Source organism: Alosa sapidissima, chromosome 9, assembly GCF_018492685.1.
Source record: "Alosa sapidissima isolate fAloSap1 chromosome 9, fAloSap1.pri, whole genome shotgun sequence".
NCBI classification, from domain to species: domain Eukaryota; kingdom Metazoa; phylum Chordata; class Actinopteri; order Clupeiformes; family Clupeidae; genus Alosa; species Alosa sapidissima.
In genome coordinates, this window is record NC_055965.1 from 37,558,159 (window position 1) to 37,579,912 (window position 21,754).

Below are 21,754 nucleotides of genomic sequence, written 5' to 3' on the forward strand. Positions count from 1 at the left end.
GCGAGACACGGCAGGTGAAAACATTGTTTTTTCATGCACTGGTCATTTTCGAGATTTTGAGCTAGTTTGTTACCTTAGCATGTATTCTATCACACTACTACAACAAAAATCAGATTTACACATTTAGGTGTTTATTTCATTATATTGTGTCTACTCGCGCCTGTATATTTCTCCTAACCTTGCATGCACTCTCGCGACCGTGATCCAAAACATATCATGTGTAGTACTGTTGGAAAGCTCTTTTTTTCCTGTATCGCCCTATGTGATCCATATATGGACACTTCCTTTGTATCAGCAACAAATTGCGAAAGTTCAAAGGTGAGTTCTAGGCTGAGAACGGAATCTCATTGGCTGTCTTTCAAGGCTGTTTTCTCAAAATGAGTTTCCTCTCCCACTCTGAGCACGAAAACTCCACTTCAGAAGCACTTACATACACCACACTTTCTAGACTTATGCCTTACTATATTTAGAATATTTTTACAGAGGGGTTTGTTGATATATTATTCCTAGCCTGACTTACATGACATTTTATGCCTAAAACATGGCAATTGACAGCATATTCTGATTTACAGGATAACAAAAGTAGATATCCATAAATCACTCTGTCATTTTCCCCCCATCTCATATCTGAACACAATGAAAACATCATTTTGAACCTGGCTGTATCTAATGCTCAATTTTCGTGTTTTTTTTGGGGGGAAGCCGTAGCTTACTGGTTAGCGCTTCGGACTTGTAACCAGAGGGTTGCCGGTTTGAACCCCGACTAGTAGGCACGGCTGAAGTGCCCTTGAGCAAGGCACCTAACCCCTCACTGCTCCCCGAGCGCAGCTGTTGTTGCAGGCAGCTCACTGCGTCGGGATTAGTGTGTGCTTCACCTCACTGTGTTCACTGTGTGCTGAGTGTGTTTCACTAATTCACGGATTGGGTATATACTTATACTTATACTTTAAAATGTATGCAAATTAGCGCATATTTAATCAGAGAATGGCTAATTTGCATATGTAAACATTAAATTACAGAAACTTGTAATACATTTTCTCATATTAATGTAAGTAATCAACTTGGGAATCTGCTTGTTAAAAATTGTACCCTATTCACCTGTTGTGTCTCGCCTTAATAGAGTGTGAACATATGGAGTTAACAACAAATAACAGGACTGTGATGTGAGCTGTTTTGAGCTGTTTTATGCTGTATACATATATATATATATATGTGTGTGTGTGTGTGTTCAGTCTAGTGAACTGTGGTCTCAGTGATGTGAGTTGTGGTGCCTTGGCGTCAGCTCTGCAGTCCAACCCTTCACACGTGAAAGAACTGGACCTCAGCGAGAATCCAGTAGGAGACCAGGGGATGAAACTCCTCCGAGACATTCTGACACATCCGCAATCCCACCTGGAGAAACTCAGGTAGAGACATACTGACACATTTGCAATCTCACATACCTGGACAAACTCATGTAGAGACATACTGACACATCCGCAATCCCACCTGGACAAACTCAGGTAGAGAGTGGCACATGCTAAGGTATATATTATTCATAAATGTCAAATTTTGCAGAGATGTAGTTAAATCTGCTTTACATTGTGAAAACATAAAAAAGTGACAAAACACTGTTGTGTTCTCACAGCAGTATTACCCAATCTAAGAAAACCTTTGTACCTGTGTGCTTAGTGTTAGCAAATGATAAAACTATTGCAAAGCAGACTTGGCTCCCACCAATGAATTGCTAAATAACTGTGTTTTTGAGGGGGGGGGGGGGGGGGGGGTAGCTTTAGATGGGGGGGGGGCGGTCTAGTTTTAGCTCTAGATGGGGTGGGATAGGGGGACAATAATGTCTGTAGATTTGTATGACTTGATGTATCTGTACTGTATACTGTAAATATGTTGTCTGTATTTTATTGCGCCATCTATCTGCCCAGAGACTACAGGCGGAAGCAATTTGCTACAACCTGGCACAAGACATCTATTGATGTTGTTTGTGCACTGTCCCAGTTCAAATAAATTAATTTATACCATGGTCTAGGTTGAAAAGGGTGTCATTTAAAAAGTGATATACTACACCTATGAAGTAGATCTGGTAAAAAAAAATTTAACCGCCGTTCCATATCAATGTATATGAATGGTAACTATAACAACGATATTAGGACGACGGTTGAGCCTGGAGGCAGGCTTCGCAACAATGGAATCAACTGTAAATAGCTGAAAAAACTAACGATTTTAGACTCATTTACCAAGTGACCATGTTATAAACGGGATAATGCCCTTTGATGCGTCCATTATCAGAAATAAATGGACTTCCGCTTCGCGTCGGACGGTTCACGCCTCCGCGTCGTCCATTTATTTCTGATAATGGACACCTCGTCGGGCATTATCCCTTACTACAATTACAATTGCTGGCTGTGACATCAGAGAAGGATGAACCAATTAGATAATTTCTGCTGCTGTGACATCAGAGCAGGATGAACCAATCAGATAACTACTGGCTATGACATCAGAGCAGGATGAACCAATCAGATAACTGCTGCTGCTGTGTGTCCTGTCAGACTGCGAGACTGCAGCATCAGAGAAGGGGGAGTGTCTCTGACGGTAGGCCCCGCCCCTCTGAGAGAGCTGGATCTGAGCAAGAACCTCTGCGCTGACTCCGCCCTCCTCCAGCTCTCCACAGCTCTGCAGGAGCGCCTATACAAGCTCCAGATACTGCGGTGGGTAGCCTGACCAATCAGCACCTTTAAGGTGAGAGGCCTGACCAATCAGCACCTTTAAGGGTCAGAGCAATTAGCACTTTTTAGGGTGAGTGACCTCAGACTAAACAATCAGCACATTTTAGGATTAGTTGTGTGTGTGTGTGTGTGTGTGTGTGTGTGTTTGTGTGTGTGTGTGTGTGTGTGTGTTTATGTGTGTGTGTGTGTGTGTGTGTGTGTGTGTGTGTGTGCACATATTTTTGATTGTTCTCATTCTGTATTAGTGGTTTAAGGGTGTGGAGGTCCAGTTCACTATGTCGATGGTCTTTGGCCAGAGCATTGCATTTGAACCCTATCTTTCTGGCATTGGTGTGTGTGTGTGTGTGTGTGTGTGTGTGTGTGTGGTTGTTATCTCTCTACCTGTAGGTTAGGAGTCTGTAGGTTCAACACAGCTGGTTGTGGGGCGTTGGCGAGAGCGCTGCGTTTGAACCCTTCCTTCCTCCAAGAGCTGGACCTGGGCCGCAACAAGGTGGGGGACTCTGGGCTCCAGCTGCTGTCCATGGTGCTGAAACAGCCACAGTGTTCCCTCAAGAGACTAAGGTGAGACACATGAGACACATATGAGATATACTATATGATTTCCTCTGCTAAGGTGAGACAAATGAGACACATAAGAGACATGCTGTATGGTCTGCTCTGTTAAGATAAGACACATGAGACACAGGACCTGCTTTGCTACAGTGAGACACATGAGACAAAAATGAGATATGTGACCTGCTTTGCTACAGTGAGACACATGAGACCAAAATGAGATATGTGATCTGCTTTGCTACAGTGAGACACATGAGACCCAAATGAGACATGCTGTATGATCTACTCTGTTAAGATAAGACACATGAGACACAGGACCTGCTTTGCTACAGTGAGACACATGAGACAAAAATGAGATATGTGATCTGCTTGGCTAAGGTGAGACACATGAGACAAAAATGAGATATGTGATCTGCTTGGCTAAGGTGAGACATGTTAGACAAATACGGTTGTCTCTACCAGAGCCCGTCTACGGAGAGCATGTTCACTTCCTGAAAATTCCGGTATTTAGTGCTTTGAGTCCCTTTTCTGGTTTGTTTTGGATGAACTAGAGTGGTGGACACCGAAATTTTGACGATTGGTCCTGTCTTGACTTTTCTGACTCGTTTTGAATCGCCTTTGACTAGAACAGAGTGGCTGCAACAGGCATGCTCAAACATGTCCTAAAACAACCCTTAATGTTCGTTTTCAAAACTGTGCAACTCACCGAGTGGTTAGTGGTGTTCGTTGATTATTAAAATCAAATATATCGGCGCAATGTATGATTTCCAGCCCTCTTATTTGCTATTGTGGAACTATTTTTTCAGACACCTCACAACCGCGTATAAACTTCCGCTCAATATTTGAGCCTGAAGAATAGTGGTGCAGTAATATCAACGTGCAATGAGTCTTCCAACAGAAATCAATGGGATTTTACAAAATGCCAAATAAAACATGACAGAAACTGTATTTCGCTATGCTACTTGTTTTGGAACATCAATGAACACCACTAACCACTCGGTGACTGTTCCTATGTCAAACATACTCCTAAATTCGCACCCTTTCGTTCTGAGAATTTTCATGGATGCATCTGTGGATCCTTACATGTACAAAAATACTCATAATCCTCTGTGTTGACATGCATCGAAGCAGTGCCCCTACTGAAACAGATAAACAGATGCAGCGCCCCTGCTGAAACAGATAAACAGATGCAGCGCCCCTACTGAAACAGATAAACAGATGCAGCGGCCCTACTGAAACAGATAAACAGAAGCAGTGCCCCTACTGAAACAGATAAACAGAGCCCCTACTGAAACAGATAAACAGATGCAGCGGCCCTACTGAAACAGATAAACAGAAGCAGTGCCCCTACTGAAACAGATAAACAGAGCCCCTTCTGAAACAGATAAACAGAGCCCCTACTGAAACAGATAAACAGATGCAGCGCCCCTACTGAAACAGATAAACAGATGCAGCGGCCATACTGAAACAGATAAACAGATGCAGCGCCCTAAACAGATGCAGCGCCCCTACTGAAACAGATAAACAGATGCAGCGGCCCTACTGAAACAGATAAACAGATGCAGCGCCCCTACTGAGACAGATAAACAGATGCAGCGGCCCTACTGAAACAGATAAACAGATGCAGTGCCCCTACTGAAACAGATAAACAGAAGCAGTGCCCCTACTGAAACAGAAAAACAGATGCAGCGCCCCTGCTGAAACAGATAAACAGATGCAGCGCCCCTACTGAAACAGATAAACAGATGCAGCGCCCTAAACAGATGCAGCGCCCCTACTGAAACAGATAAACAGATGCAGTTAAAAGTGGAAGCGCTCATACAGAACCGTCCAAAGTACAGTCCGAGAACGCTAGGGAGGCCTCTAGCCTCATCTTTGTAGAACCCGAGAATGCTAGGGAGGCCTCTAGCCTCATCTTCGTAGAACCTGAGAATGCTCGGGAGGCCTCTAGCCTCATCTTCGTAGAACCCGACTCGCAAGGAAACATTCTATCGAAAAAAGCATGCTCGACTTTAGGAAACAGCATCTGTCTTTACCCATCTCTGAAGGATTAAAGGCTGTGGGATCTCACTTCCTGCTTCTGAAGGTTAAAGGCTGCTGCTCTCACTTCCTGTCTCTGAAGGTTGAAATGCTGCTACTCTCACTTCCTGTCTCTGAAGGTTGAAAGGCTGCTGCTCTCACTTCCTGTCTCTGTAGGTTGAAAGGCTGCTGCTACTCTCATTTCCTGTCTCTGTAGGTTGAAAGGCTGCTACTCTCACTTCCTGTCTCTGAAGGTTGAAAGGCTGCTCTTACTTCCTGTCTCTGAAGGTTGAAAGGCTGCTGCTACTCTCTCTTCCTGTCTCTGAAGGTGGAAAGGCTGCTGCTACTCTCACTTCCTGTCTCTGAGGGTTGAAAGGCTGCTGTCTCTTCCTGTCTCTGAAGGTTGAAAGGCTGCTGTCTCTTCCTGTCTCTGAAGGTTGAAAGGCTGCTGTCTCTTCCTGTCTCTGAAGGTTGAAAGGCTGCTGCTCTCTCATCCTGTCTCTGAAGGCTGAAAGGCTGCTGTCTCTTCCTGTCTATGAAGGCTGAAAGGCTGCTGTCTCTTCCTGTCTCTGTAGGTTGAAAGGCTGTGGGATCTCTCACCAGGGCATGGCCGCCCTGTGCTCTGCTCTCCGGGCAAACCCATCTCACCTCATTGACCTCAACATGAACTGCAACAATGTAGGAGATCTGGGCATCAAGCACCTCAGTGGCTTCCTGAAGGACCCTCACTGTACACTAGAGAGACTGGGGTGAGTGGAAAGTCTGGATTGTGGATAAGATGTTCCAACATCCGTAACATACACACCTACACACACACACAGACATACACACACACACACACACTGCTAGGAACAGATACTAGTGGATTGCTAGCACACCCACCTTCCTTTTTTAACAGACATGCTAGCAACAGATACTAGTGGATTTAGCTTCCTTGCTTGCATAGCCTCTCATACCTGCATCTGAGTCCAGACCAGTGCGGTGTACACAATTCAGTTTACAGACATGTGAAATGTTTGCCTGCAGGTTGCGCTGTTGCTCTGTGGGAGTGGAGGGCTGTGCTGACCTGGCTGCTGCCCTCTCCTCTAACCCCACCCACCTGAGGTGGCTGAACCTCAACTCAAACAACCCAGGAGATGCAGGAGTAAAGCTTCTGGCACGGGTGCTGAAGGACCCTTGTTCTCAGTTGGAGAGACTAGGGTGAGTTATCACTGAAAGACGGAAAATCATATAGAAGCAATAGTGTGAGTTATCACTGAGAGACCCTAACCTTCCTATAGAGACACTAGTGTGAGTTATCACCGAAAGACCCTCATTCTCAGTTGGAGAGACTAGGGTGAGTTATCACTAAAGGACACAAAATCATATAGAAACACTAGGGTGAGTTATCACTGAAGGACCCTAACTATCCTATAGAGACACTTGGGTGAGTTATCACTGAAGGACCCTAACTATCCTATAGAGACACTTGTGTGAGTTATCACTGAAGGACCCTAACTATCCTATATAGACATATGGGTGAGTTATCACTAAAGGACACAAGATCATATAAAACCACTAGGGTGAGTTATCACTGAACACAAGATCATATTCACCTTATTCCGCACGACAACACGGGGGGTGGGGCATCTATGTTCATTTTGTATTTGAACTTCCGGTTGAGTAGTTGAGCAGGTTGTGAGTTAGCCCCGATGGACCTACACAATCCGTATAGAGACACTAGGGTGAGTTATAACTGAAGGACCTACACTATCCTATAGAGACACTAGGGTGAGTTATAACTGAAGGACCTACACTATCCTATAGAGACACTAGGGTGAGTTATAACTGAAGGACCCTAACTATCATATAGACACTAGGGTGAGTTATAACTGAAGGACCTACAAGGATACAAGGATACAAGGAAGTTTATTGTCACATGCATATAGTTACTGGAAGTAAGAAATGCAGTGAAATTATGTCTGGTGTCAGCCTATTTGTGCATTAATGGGGGGGGGTAAAAAGTGCAGTAGAAGAGGGGTTTAGTAGATTAAGTGGCAAGGGCTGCATAAAAAAGGTGGGGGAGGATTGGGATTGGGTGGGGGGCACCAACAAGGAGCACCCAAGAGCAAGGAGCACCCAAGAGCAACAGGGGCAAGGAAAAACTCCCTTACCAAGGAAGAAACCTTGGGCAGATCCACGGCTCAAGGGGCTAACCCAACTGCCAGGGGTCTTGGTGTGTGTGTTGGGGGGATGACAGGGGAGATGGGATAGTGTGCTGTGTATGTGGGGAGAGGGCAGTGTGCAATATGTGTGTTGGAGAAGCTTCCTCATGAGACAATGTGCTGTGTATTGAGGGGGGGGGGGGGCAGTGTGCTGTAAGTATGTTGGGGATGTGTGTTGGAGAAGCTTCCTGATGAAATAATGTGCTGTGTATGTAGGGGGGGGGGGGGGGGCAGGGACTTACTATTGCAAGCAGAGTACTGTATGTAATGTATGTGAGTGATGACAGTGAAGATGTGTGTGTGGGCGGGAGGGGAGTGGAGCAGTGACTGTGTGTGTGTGTGTGTGTGTAGTGTGTAGGTGGGTAGGTGGGGGCAGTGTGCTGTAAGTATGTAGAGGATGTGTGTTGGAGAAGATCCTGAAGACAATGTGCTGTGTATGTGGGGGGGGGGGCAGTGTGCAGCAAGTATGTAGAGGAGGCTTACTGTAGCAAGCAGAGTACTGTATGTAATGTATGTGAGTGATGACAGTGAAGATGTGTGTGTGGGCGGGAGTGGAGCAGTGACTGTGTGTGTGTGTGTGTAGTGTGTGTGTAGTGTGCTGTAAGTATGTAGAGGATGTGTGTTGGAGAAGATCCTGAAGACAATGTGCTGTGTATGTGGGGGGGGGGGGGGGGGCAGTGTGCAGCAAGTATGTAGAGGAGTGCTGTATGTATGTGAAGTGATGACAGTGATGATGTAAGTGTGTGTGTTGGGGATGGGGGTGGGGTGGGGTGGGGGGTGGGGGGGAAGAAAGGCTAGGCAATCAAGGACATGGGTAGATGGAGGAGAAATCAAAAATAATAAATAAAAAGTGTGCAAAAGTTGGAGAAAGTCAGATATGTGTGTGTGTGTGTGTGTGTGTGTGTGTGTGTGTGTGTGTGTTTTGACGTGTGATGAAATAAGAAAATAAATAAAAGGTCTGTAGCATAGGGAGAGGGATGTAAAAGTGTAAAAGTGCTAAAAGTCTTGTAGGTGTGTGTGGGTGTGTGTGTGTGTGGGGGGGGGGTCATGAGTGCTGAGGAGTGAATGAGTGCAAAGTCAGTATAGTGTGAGTTCAGAGTTGGGAAATGTTTGAGAGTGCTGAGGAGTGAATGTGTGCAAAGTCAGTATAGTGTGAGTTCAGAGTTCGGATGGCCTGGGGATAAAAACTTCTCCTGAGTCTCTCAGTTCTGGCTTTGTGACTACATAGGCGTCTTCTTGATTTCAGCGGTAGGAATAATCCATTGTCCTTCAGAATCTTTTGGGCTCTTAGGAGTACTCTTCTGGAATAGATATCTTGTAGAGCAGGGAGTTGAGTTCTTATAGTACGTTCAGCTGAGCGCACTACTCTCTGCAGAGTACTACAATCTCTAACTGTGGAGTTCCCATACCAGGTGATGATGCTACCAGTTAGAACACTCTCAACCGCTGAAGTGTAAAAGGCCTTCATGATGGATGTAGAAACTTTGAATTTCCTTAGCTGACGAAGGAAGTAGAGTCGTTGTCTGGACTTCTTCAGAACATATTGAGTGTTAACAGTCCATGTTAAGTCTTCAGTAATGTGGACACCAAGGTATTTAAAACTTAAATTTACGACAAACCTACAGACTCACTCGGAACACAGAGGTATTGTATCCCTGAATCTTACCCAACTACTAACCTTAACCTATCACTACAACATTATGCCTAATCTTAACCAAAAACACATATATATGGTATCCCTGAATCTTACCCAACTACTAACCTTAACCTGTCACTGCAACATTATACCTAATCTTAATTCTGAGTTTAACCCATACACGGCCGGACTTCTAAAACTCAACATCTCGCTAACCTTAACTGGGTACCTTAATTTTACGCTGTCTTCAATCTTTGCTCAGTATCGGGTCTGAGAACACATAAAGCCGTGGACGCCTTGGGTGCCGCGAAGAGTTCCTCTCTGTAGCACTTGTGTTTCTCTCCTGACTTGAATAACTGAGTAAATAATAACCGTCTTAGTCTCTTGTTTTAACCATACACCTTAATCCAATAATAAAACTTAAAATCCAACTCTAGACCTAATTATTCTAGAAACTCACCATTTTGATCCGTTAAGTCACCACCTTAAAAATCTGATATATAGATAGGATTAAGAGGAATTCTAAGCCCATAAAAGCTTTCCACACCAGAAATAACCACAGGTCTTGTGACAATGCTTAACAAGCGCCGGCCCGTGCATTTCCCTCGACTCCTCCTTTCAACCTCGCTTGGAGTAAATCCAAGTTTGGGGAGGATCGTTGTACATTGTCTCACACCTAACCCTAACCCTAACCTCAAACCAAGTTTTACCCCTACTAAATCGACCATGCCCTTTCCAATGGGACCACCCACGACGTTGTACGACGTCGGGAAATATGCGTAATAAACTTCGGTATTTTTAAACAAATCGTAACTCTGGAACCGTACGTCGTAGAAACTCGTGAGTGGTGTCGTTGGAAAGCTCGTGGTCGAATTATGGGGGGCGGATCGTGGTTTCGAGTCTCTATCCAACTATCCTATAGAGACACTAGGGTGAGTTATAACTGAAGGACCTACAGAGACACTAGGGTGAGTTATAACTGAAGGACCTACACTATCCTATAGAGACACTAGGGTGAGTTATAACTGAAGGACCTACACTATCCTATAGAGACACTAGGGTGAGTTATAACTGAAGGACCCTAACTATCATATAGACACTAGGGTGAGTTATAACTGAAGGACCTACACTATCCTATAGAGACACTAGGGTGAGTTATAACTGAAGGACCTACACTATCCTATAGAGACACTAGGGTGAGTTATAACTGAAGGACCTACACTATCCTATAGAGACACTAGGGTGAGTTATAACTGAAGGACCTACACCAGTGGTCTCCAACACGGTGCCTGCGGGACGGCTATGAGGCGCCCCCAGCGCACCTTCTAAAAATAGCCAACAGGTCGCCTGCAGATCACACTCTAAAAACACGCTCTATTGTGAAGTTTTCAATCGATATTTAAGTCTAGACCAGAACCATTTTAAGAATGTATGTAGCCATACATCTGTAACATTAAATTGATATTGGTGATACCTTACAAATTGTAGCTGCGTTAAATTTTAGCCTTTGGCTCCAAATCCGTTTCCCATTCAATCTTTAAACAACAACGGAAGCGGAGCGCATACACGCTGCTCGCACGCATAGACAGTAAAGGGGGAAAACTAGCTCGTCTGGTGTAGCCAATGGAAGCATATCTTTGCAAAAGTTCTGTGGCCATTCCATGTTCGTCAAATACGGTTCTTGCATGATTGTTCAAGAACTGAAAAACAATTGCTTTAGCTCACAGGCCTTTTCTCCTCCGTAGGCTACTGCCGTATAATAGCACTGAAAATGTTGTGGCATGCATGACTGAGCAGGACTGTGCATTACCTTTTTTGTCAGATCATGGAGAGATTTCAGGTGTGCAATAACTTTAAAAGGAGTTTTCATATGTTAGGGTGGTGTGGGCGATTACTATTGAAATGTTAAAACTGAATTGTCCACTGAAATCAGAACTTAAACAACCCCTGAATTCATAATGGTGGGTGGGTATAAATTGGGTACAAATTTTAACCCAAATTATTAATTGCACAAAACGATTGTTTTTTTTTTGTTAAAAACTTTGAAATGAACAAACTGAACAAAAATGTTGGTAGTGTTGCATAGGCCTACACAATATTGATAATTTAAAAGTACAAATCTCATAGGCCTATTATTTAGGAGGACTACCCTCCCAAAAAAGGGGTGACGGTATGTTTGTTTCAAATGAGTAGCCCTCCATATGAATTCGGGTCTTCAGGTAGCCCTCATTCCCAAAAAGGTTGGAGACCCCTGACCTACACTATCCCATAGAGACACAAGGGTGAGTTATAACTGAAGGACCTACACAATCCTATAGAGACACTAGGGTAAGTTATAACTGAAGGACCAACACAATCCTATAGAAACACTAGTGTGAGTTATAACTGAAAGACCCTAACTATCCTATAGAGACACTAGGGTGAGTTATCCTATAGAGACACTAGGGTGCGTTATAACTGAAGGACCTACACTATCCTATAGAGACACTAATCCTATAGAAAAACTAAGGTGAGTTATAACTGAAGGACCTACACTATTCCATAGAAACACTAGGGTGAGTTATAACTGAAGGACCCTAACTATCATATAGACACTAGGGTGAGTTATAACTGAAGGACCCTAACTATCATATAGACACTAGGGTGAGTTATAACTGAAGGACCCTAACTATCATATAGACACTAGGGTGAGTTATAACTGAAGGACCCTAACTATCATATAGACACTAGGGTGAGTTAATTCCTTTGGTCATATAGACACACAAAGGATAGTTGTCCCTGAAGGACCTGCACTATCTGCTGTGGTTATTCCTTTGTCCATATGGAAGGTTAGTTAGGCCTGTGTTCAGATGAATCTAGGGTGCGTTACGTTTGTCTTTAGGCCTGTGTTCAGATGAATCTAGGGTGCGTTACGTTTGTCTTTAGGCTTGTGTTCAGATGAATCTAGGGTGCGTTACGTTTGTCTTTAGGCCTGTGTTCAGATGAATCTAGGGTGCGTTACGTTTGTCTTTAGGCCTGTGTTCAGATGAATCTAGGGTGCGTTACATTTGTCTCCCCTTCCACAGACTGGTGGTTATTCCTTTGTCCATTTGAAAGGTTAGTTAGGCTTGTGTTACGTTTGTCTCCCCTTCCACAGACTGATGTTCTGTGGAGTCAGAGATGAAGGCTGGTGTACGCTGGTCTCTGCTCTCTCCTCCAACCCCTCCCACCTGAGGGAGTTGACCCTCACAGGAGACCAGCCAAGGAGCAGTGGGATCAGACAGACTGCAGAATTCCTGGAGAATCCTCTCTGTAAACTCAACATAATCAAGTTAGTTCTGTAACAGAACCTGCTCTATAAACTCACAAAAAAGGTCCACACAGTACATAACATTGTCCTATTGTACATAGTTTCCCTATACGCCACCTTGACATCTCCAACAGAAAATAACAGTAATAATAAATGGAAATAGAAATATAACGGTTGTCATCAGATTGTGTACCCAGAAATCATCCCAGATCATTCGTTTCTCATCATTCAGCCTTTCCAGCATGCTCTCATAAGAGGCTGCTTCAATTACGGCATTGACCCAGTCTTTTAATTCCAAAGTTTTAACACACTTCCAATTACGTAGAATAATTCTTAACGTTGTGATACAGCAGAGTTTTACCACAGTGAATGCCTGTTTTGATATGCTTGGTACCACTGACTTGTCTCCAAGTAAGCAAAGTCTGGGATCAGCAGGCAATGAGAAACCCAGCCATTCTTCTAATATTCCAAGGATTTTGCACCAAAATGGGTGAACACCCAACTCCCATAGCATATGGAGATATGTACCATCTTTTTCCTTGCACTTCCAACATAAGCCATTTTCAGCAATACCCATCCTATGAAGTCTAAAAGGAGTATAGTAGTACCTACAGTACCCATCCTATGAAGTCTAAAAGGAGTATAGTAGTACCTACAGTACCCATCCTATGAAGTCTAAAAGGAGTATAGTAGTACCTACAGTACCCATCCTATGAAGTCTAAAAGGAGTATAGTAGTACCTACAGTACCCATCTTATGAAGTCTAAAAGGAGTATAGTAGTACCTACAGTACCCATCTTATGAAGTCTAAAAGGAGTATAGTAGTACCTACAGTACCCATCCTATGAAGTCTAAAAGGAGTATAGTAGTACCTACAGTACCCATCCTATGAAGTCTAAAAGGAGTATAGTAGTACCTACAGTACCCATCCTATGAAGTCTAAAAGGAGTATAGTAGTACCTACAGTATGTACCACTTTATAGTGGATACATTTTCCTTTTGCTTCCCTGATGTTTTTACCCACATTTGACATAATCTTCAACCATTCACCTTCATCAAAGTCAACCCCTAAATCCCTCTGCCATATTAATTTCAAACTGCAACAATTATCTGCAGTTACATTAATGATTGAATTATAACACACAGATGCAGTATGGGCTATATGTGGTTGCTGTATGTAAGTAAGCACAGGGTTCTCATTGAAATTAAATTTGTCTCCAACACAATGTCTGATTTGCAGGTATTTCCAAAAGTGCCCATTCCCTTCTATATTGTATTTTCCCACCAAGTCAGAATGTGACATAAGTTGTCCATCCACATATAGGTCCTTCACTGTTGCTATGCCTTTAAGAAGCCACTGTTTCCAAAACACCATTTTCTTTTCAATGCGAATGTCTGGGTTATTCCACAATGATGCATAGGATTGTCTGTAGTGTGACAGTTTGAGGAGTTTATGGATTTTACACCAAACATATCGCGAGTGTTCGATCACTGGGTTTGGCTCCTGTATTGGTCCAGGGCGTTGTGAAAGAATGTCCAAGGGCTTGCATGGAGATGCATGGAATTTGACCCAGTCCAGGTCTGAGTCAGTATTTCTCCAGTGTTTTGCAAGCTGCGCCATTTCAAAAGAAAGGTCATACATTTTCACATCTGGTAGTCCAAGTCCTCCTTTATCTCTCAAGGCACACATTTCACATCCGGTAGTCTCAAGTCCTCCTTTATCTCTCAAGGCACACATTTTCACATCCGGTAGTCCAAGTCCTCCTTTATCTTTCAAGGCACACATTTCACATCCGGTAGTCCAAGTCCTCCTTTATCTCTCAAGGCACACATTTCACATCCGGTAGTCCAAGTCCTCCTTTATCTCTCAAGGCACACATTTCACATTTTACTCATTTTAATGCAGGGTCTTTTTCCTTACCACAGGAAGTCCTTAACAATGTTGTCATTTCTCCTGAAAATTATGTCTGGAATGTTCAAGGGCAACATCATAGATATGTAATTAAACTGAGGAGCTACAACTATTTTGATTACATTCACCTTTCACACAGAGTTAGTTTGAGGTTCTTCCATTTTTCCACATTATGTTGTATCTTTGTCAGCAAGGGATCATAGTTTAGAGCCATAATCCCCTCTAAATTCTGAGTCAAGCGCACACCAAGATACTTCATACCTGTAGGAACCCATTTGAAACCAAAACCAGTTACCATGTGAGAATAACATGTCCTTGTTATTGGCATTGCCTCTGATTTTCCCCAGTTTATTTTGTAGCCAGAAACAATTGAGTATGATTCTATTACCTCCATCAGTAGTGGTAGAGAAGTGGATGGATCACTCATTAATAACAAAATGTCATCGGCATATAGCATTAGTGTCTGTTCTGTCTCTTCGTCTACCCCTTTCAACCCTAGGATATTTGGGTCCTTCCTAATCTTAATAGCCAAAGGTTCCAGTACCATGGTAAAAAGCAATGGGGACAGTGGACAACCTTGGCGGGTGCCCCTAGATACTGCGAAAAATAGAGACATCATACCATTGGTCATTACTGCTGCTCTCGGGTTCTGATACAGCAAACTAACCCATGCTCTGAAGACCTTGCCTAAGCCAAAATTTGTCATAGTTTTTTTTTTTATATTTATTTTGAGCTTTTTTATGCCTTTTTAATGATAGGACAGTGGAGAGTGACAGGAAGCGAATGGGAGAGAGATCAGGGGTGGGATCCGGAAAGGACCACGGGGCAGGAATTGAACTCGGGTTGCCGGCGTACGGTGCAGGTGCCCCAGCCAGTTGCGCCACAGCTGGGGCCAAAATTTGTCATAGTTTTAAACAAAAAAATTCCACTGAACTGAGTCGAACGCCGTCTGCGCGTCCAGTGATAGTGCCACCCCTGGCGTACTTTCAGAGTACTTTAGCCACATAAGATGCATTAATCTCCTTGTATTGTCAGCTGATGATCTTCCCTTTATAAAGCCTACCTGATCTTTATGGATTATCTTAGGTAAGACCTTCTCCAAACGTGATGCTAAGACTTTTGCTAATATTTTGCAGTCCACGTTTAAAAGACTAACTGGTCTAAAGTTTGCAGGCTCAGTTGTGTCCCGATCTTTCTTAGGTAATAGTGTTATATAGTGTCATAAATGAGTCAGGCAGACAATTGACTTGAAATGCTTCAGCAAGAACATCAGTCAGTATTGGAGCCAGCATATCTACACATTTCTTGTAGTATTCAATAGGGAGTCCATCTGAACCTGGGGATTTCCCAGGTTTCATTGAAGATATTGCATTTCTCACTTCTTCCTCAGTAATGGGTTGGTCTAATGATTTTTTTTTTGTGATGCGTCTAATGTGGGGAGATCCATGTTTGCAAAAAACTGGTTTAATTTTTCTTCATCTGCATTACAAGGGGCTGTGTATAGCTGTTCATAGAATGTTTGGAAGACGCTATTTATTTCTTTTGTGGTTGAGACCATGTTATCCCCTTTCTTAATTGCTGGAATTATGTTAGCAGAATTCTGTTGTTTTAGCTGCCTAGACAAAAGTTTGCCTGTTTTTTCGCCTCCTTCATAAAATCTTGTCCGTAACCTGAACAATGCATGTTCAGCTTTTCTATTATACAAGTCATGTAACTGGTACTTATATTTACAAATGTCCTGGTATAGCTCGTCTGAATACTGCCTGCCTAGGTTCTTCTCCAGAGTACATATTTTCATTTCTAGGTCACTGAGAATTTCTCTTCGTTCCTTTTTCATTTTAGATGCACGTGCAATTAGTTTTCCTCGGATATAGGCCTTAGACGCGTCCCAAACTGAGGATAATCTCTCTATATTTAAGTCAAAAAAGGAGATCAGATCCTCGGCCAGCATTGTGCTAAATGTTTCGTCTTGTAATAATGAAGTATTTAATCTCCATCTTCCTTTTCTACCTATATCTGGGTTTAGAATGATACCCCAGTTCAACCGTAGCATGATCTGACAATGCAATTGGTCCGATTTTACAGTTTATGACCTTATTAATAATATCTTGTGACAGTAAGAAAAAGTCCTTGAATGGGATTTGTGGGAATGCGAGATTCCCTTTTTAACTAATCTCCATATGTCATTTAGACCTAAATCCTCCACCAACATATGAAGGGTAGTGATGGGGACGAGACCGCCTATGCCGAGTCCGAGTCAAGACCGAGTCTTTGAGGAAGCAAGTCCGAGTCGAGACCGAGTCCTTTAGGAGTCGAGACCGAGTCGAGACAAAGACCATAAAAAAATGTCAGTTTTAATATTCATAATTTAATATCACCCCAGTTAATAATTAACAGTTAGGCCTACAGACTAAGCTAGATTGGGAATTGTTTAGAGGAGCAGTCTTAACGTCTTAATATGGACTATGCTGACCTACAGACACTCACCGGCAGCAGAGCCATAGAGATAAATAAACGGCTCTGACGGCAGTATCTTTGCATTGCACCATGGGATGTCATTTTCAAATAATGCCGGTCAACATTGCATTTTATTATTATTGTTGTTATGTGTTGTCTGTTTTTTTATATGAACATAAAAAATGCGTTGGTCTCGAAGGACTCGGTCTGAAATTACGAGTCCTTCTCCTCCCACTGTGGTCCGAGACCGAGTCAAGACCGAGTCTTTGAAGGAACGAGTCCGAGACGAGGCCGAGAAAGCAGAAAGTCTCGAGAGGTTAAAGTCCCCGGCTAGGATTATTTGCCCACTTTTACTCCCCAAAATTGTATTTAAATTATGGATAAAGCATCTGCAGTATTTGGTGCATATACACTGCACAGAATTACTTTTACACCATTAATAAGTGCTTCAATACATATAATATCATTCTCCCCTCTTTGTCCTTAGTTTCTGATATTATATTAAAGTTAAGGTGCTTATTAATTAGAATGACTACTCCATTCTGTTTGCTAGAGAAAGAAGAGTGGAAAACATGTCCCACCCATTCATGACTTTCTTGTATAAAGGCTATATCTGCCTGTTTTTGTTTTAGATAAGATAACACCTTTCTCCTTTTGAACAGACTTCCGCAGCCGTTAATATTCCACATTACACATCTAATATGATTACCTGTTAACATAAATCATAATGGAGATACATGTCAAGAGGCTGCCCCCTAGTGGGTAATGGCGTAGTATAGGACATTCATTTAAATTCTGAAAAAATAGTTGGACCTTTGAAACAAAACCAAACATTTCAGTAACCCCCCATGAAAAAGTAAACAACAACGTATAACATTGTCAGTACCCCCCTCAGCAAACACAAGAAAATAAACTAACAAAAAAGAATGAATAAAGACCCGCGGTCTTCTCTCCACAAACCCTGATTCCGGTCCGTGGCGTGCCGGGTAGCCCCAAGGGCTATTCCTGAACAGCAGCACAATTAGCTAGTAGCCCCACCCACAAACACCCACATCACCAGCTCCCCATCCAAGCTACCGTAAAATGAGTGCTCACATCATTATTCAGTTGACCCACCACAGCGCTCTCGAATGAACTTCTCAGCCTCCTTGCTGGAAGTGAAACTTTGCTCCTTCCCGTTCCATGTGAAACGGAGGGATGCTGGAAACGCAAGTGTAAACCTCACGTCGAGTTTACGCAGCATCTTCCTTGACGCAGTGAATTCTCAGAAGAAAGACACTCTGCACTCCCTCCATTCGATAGACCCTTTCTCTTTGGCTGCCTGTAAAACCTTCTCCCTCGCGGATGTGCACAGGAACTTGATCAAGACGGTTCTTGGTGGTTTATCCTCGGCGTCATTGCCGGTAGCCCTCGATGCTCTTTTAGCTTTGCGCTTGCCCACACGATAAGTCCCTTCAATCTCGAACTCTCCATCCAACTCGATTCCCAGCCCCTCGGATATCAGCTGTTGAACGCAGTTGACAAGTCCATCTGTTTCTAATTCTGGGTTAGATATAAGAAGGAGAGCCTGCTTAAGCTAAAAGTAGCCTATAATGACTGTCTCAGGATTCTCTTGAAGAAACCAAGAAGTACCAGGGCAAGCCAGCTGTTCTGTAGGCTGGGTTTAACTACTTTCATGGCTTTGGTGAGAAATCTCACTTTCAAGTTTATGAACAGGCTGGACCGATCCATGAATGAGCTTATTGTTCAGATAGTAGATCCAAGTCGTAGCTCTGTGAGGTACATGTCAAAAATATGGGAACACTGGTATCTGTGCCTTCATTAGCTCTATTCTTCTGTTGTTGCTGTATAGAATGTGTATATATGAATGTGTGATGTTTTATTGATCTGTGTACAGTATTGTCTTCTGTGGGCTTTGAGCCTGTAATAAAGTTTATATAATTCCTCCATTAGATCGATCAGTCTCACATTCTTGCGACGATTCATATTTTCCAGTTCCTCAATTCGGTTATACAATGCCTCCAAACGTTCATCTGCTCTCTGGCTGTCTTCAGTTAGCCTTGATGTAGTATCCTCAACCGGTGATATACGGTCCTCTGCTTCAACCCATCTCACCTGAAGTGAGCTCACAGAATTCTTTAAATCCGTGACTGTTTCTTTAATCGATGATACAGCTTTGGCGACCGTTTGAAGTGTGGTGGCAATTTTACCCATTTCGGATAACACGTTGTCCATTTTGGAGTGTTCAGGTGTCGGCGAGGTCTGTCTTGTAGCCATGCGGGTCGACGATTTTCCTTGGAAATATTTCGATGTAGATGACGATATCTGGAGCTTTTTTTGCAATATTGGAAGCGCTATATATAATGTTCAATTGTGGTAACAACTTTGCTTAGAGTAAGGAGTAAATTTGTACGGATATTGTAATTAAGTTGGTGGGTTTAGGGACCGACGAAACTATGCTACCATCTTTCTTGGTTGCTCCACGTGACTCCAAAATCAGGTTATTTCTCATCCAGAACCCGCTCCATAAACTCAACATAATTACATTAGTTCTCAAAATGTAATCAGGTTAGTTCTCATCTAGAACCTTCTCTATAACAGCAATGTAATCAGGTTAGTTCTCAAACAGAACCTTCTCTATAAGAGCAACATAATCAGGTTAGTTCTCATCTAGAACCTTCAATTTCAATTTATTGTGCTTATATAGCACCAAAACATTACACATGTATCATGGCGCTTTACAGAATGTAGGCAATCAGAGAAAAAGAAAAGAGGGAGAAAAGAAAAGGAAGAAAGAAAGAAGGAAGGAAGGAAGGCCCATGGGTAACAGGGGCGAGGAAAAACTCCCTAGAATTGGAGATACATATAGGAAGAAACCTCGAGCAGATCCACGACTCAAGGGCCTGACCCATCTGCCTAGGGTCAATACGGACAGTAAGGTCTGTAAATAATGACAAATGCATATGACAGTCAGGTGTGGAGAGAAGGTTACAGAAGGTGTGATGATTACGTGTCTGGTATGATAAAGCATAATCATGATTTAGTGAGAGAAAGTGCAATAGTCCGGCGTCGGAATTGTCCAGGAAAGAAAGTTGTGATGGGGCCAGTGGTGGGTCAGCAGACAGGCCAGAATCCGGGCAGAGTTGTCATAGGCAGGTGATGGGGCCAGTGGTGGGTCAGCAGACAGGCCAGAATCAGAGTTGTCATAGCCAACGTAACGGGAGTGCAGAGAGCTACGTAATCAGGTTAGTTCTCATCTAGAACCTTCTCTATAAGAGCAACGTAATCAGGTTAGTTCTCATCTAGAACCTTCTCTATAAGAGCAACGTAATCAGGTTAGTTCTCATCTAGAACCTTCTCTATAAGAGCAACGTAATCAGGTTAGTTCTGTAACAGAGCCTGCTCTATAAGAGAAACGTAATCAGGTTAGTTCTGTAACAGAGCCTGCTCTATAAGAGAAACGTAATCAGGTTAGTTCTGTAACAGAGCCTGCCCTATAAGAGAAACGTAATCAGGTTAGTTCTGTAACAGAGCCTGCTCTATAAGAGCAATGTAATGCAGGGATTAAAGTGAAAAAAAAAATCGTTTGACTGAACTTTTTTCAGGCCATAAGTCATACGTTGTTCATATCTATAGAGATAGCACCCCTTTTACGGTCGCGACCTATTGGTTTTTAATGTACAAAAAGATGCAAACAGCAAAGTAAAGGGAGTATTCGCCTCATTCACAAGGCGGCCATTGTTTAAACCAAAACGAGGCTACAGGGTACACTTACTATATAATTAATGCCACCTACAGGTGAATGCATAGAACCTAACAATCCTATGGGTTGTGTACCCTGTAGCCTCGTTTTAGCCGCCAATGGCCACCATGTGAATAAGGCGAATTGAGAGTGTTCTTGATTGAGATTGAGTTTTCCTGATGAACAAAAATATATTTTAGTACCATCCCTGACCATTAAGGGGAGATTTAAAGGGGAGATTTTTTTCTTGTTAATATGCAATTCAACACCAAGTAAAATATATAAAATCTAGTTTGCAAGACTTCCCATTTCCTCATCAAAGTAACGAATCAGAACATTCTAGATATTGTTCATATTTCCATTTGTTGCCTCATCCGCATTTAATGAAAACATGGTAATTTTGAGTTTTACAGACAACTCAGTTTTCCAATGAGCAGCAATACTGTGTGTGCTCATGCAGGAGGTCTGCGCATTTGATAACGACAATCTGGAGACGGTGCTTTTGTCTTCAGCAACAGATTGTATAAGGTTGACAAGAGGTTGCGATATGGTGAGGGACAGGTCGTGTTGCGCTATGAAAGAACATGCGTAGCCTACTTTCTAAACGTAAAAACGGTCAGCCATAGATAAACGTAGCCTATCTCTGTCGTGGTGGCTAGTTGCACCAGGTAGGGAAGATGTCCTGAAGTGCACGAACGTTAACCTTATGGCGGTCTTCTGATTGGTGGCGTGGTAAAACGTTTTCCTATTGCATCCATAAACAATTTTCTTGCAGCGAACCACGCAAAAGTAAAAACCCTGGCACTTTAATTTCTTTACACCATGGCTTGTTAGTTCTCCCCCGTTTCCAACAGCTGCCCATCTCCATTTATTTTTTTAACTTTTGACACCTGCCTTCCATTAGCAACAACGCATCCACGACAGCTAGTGGCCTTGCCAAATAGACGCACTCAAATCATGACGCTATTATATAAATTAATAATATTTATAGCAAAGTTTTAAGTTGACTATTTTAATTGTATGGTTATTTTTTGTCAACATACACTCACAACCTACTGTCGTTAAAAGTGAGGCCTAAGCAAAATAGGCTACAAGGCTGTCTGTGCGTCACAAACAGACTGACCCCCTTATTCAACAGTCCGCAATGATGACAGTGATATTATTATTTGTTTTATGCTAACACGCTCAGTCAAAACCTTCCGTCGCAAATTGTGAAAAACATT

The 21,754-nt window shown here is 42.8% G+C and overlaps 1 protein-coding gene across 2 annotated transcripts in view; it reads left to right on the plus strand.

Annotated features, from left to right (window-relative positions):
- Nucleotides 1-21,754, plus strand: part of LOC121718800 (NACHT, LRR and PYD domains-containing protein 12-like) — a 58,662-nt gene that overhangs the window by 32,580 nt on the left and 4,328 nt on the right. For both annotated transcript variants that reach the window (XM_042104016.1, XM_042104017.1), the window contains 6 exons: nucleotides 1,233-1,406; nucleotides 2,544-2,702; nucleotides 3,108-3,281; nucleotides 5,867-6,040; nucleotides 6,318-6,491; nucleotides 12,268-12,441. In XM_042104016.1, the coding sequence (XP_041959950.1) occupies nucleotides 1,233-1,406; nucleotides 2,544-2,702; nucleotides 3,108-3,281; nucleotides 5,867-6,040; nucleotides 6,318-6,491; nucleotides 12,268-12,441 (1,029 nt within the window). The remainder of the gene's footprint in view (nucleotides 1-1,232; nucleotides 1,407-2,543; nucleotides 2,703-3,107; nucleotides 3,282-5,866; nucleotides 6,041-6,317; nucleotides 6,492-12,267; nucleotides 12,442-21,754) is intronic.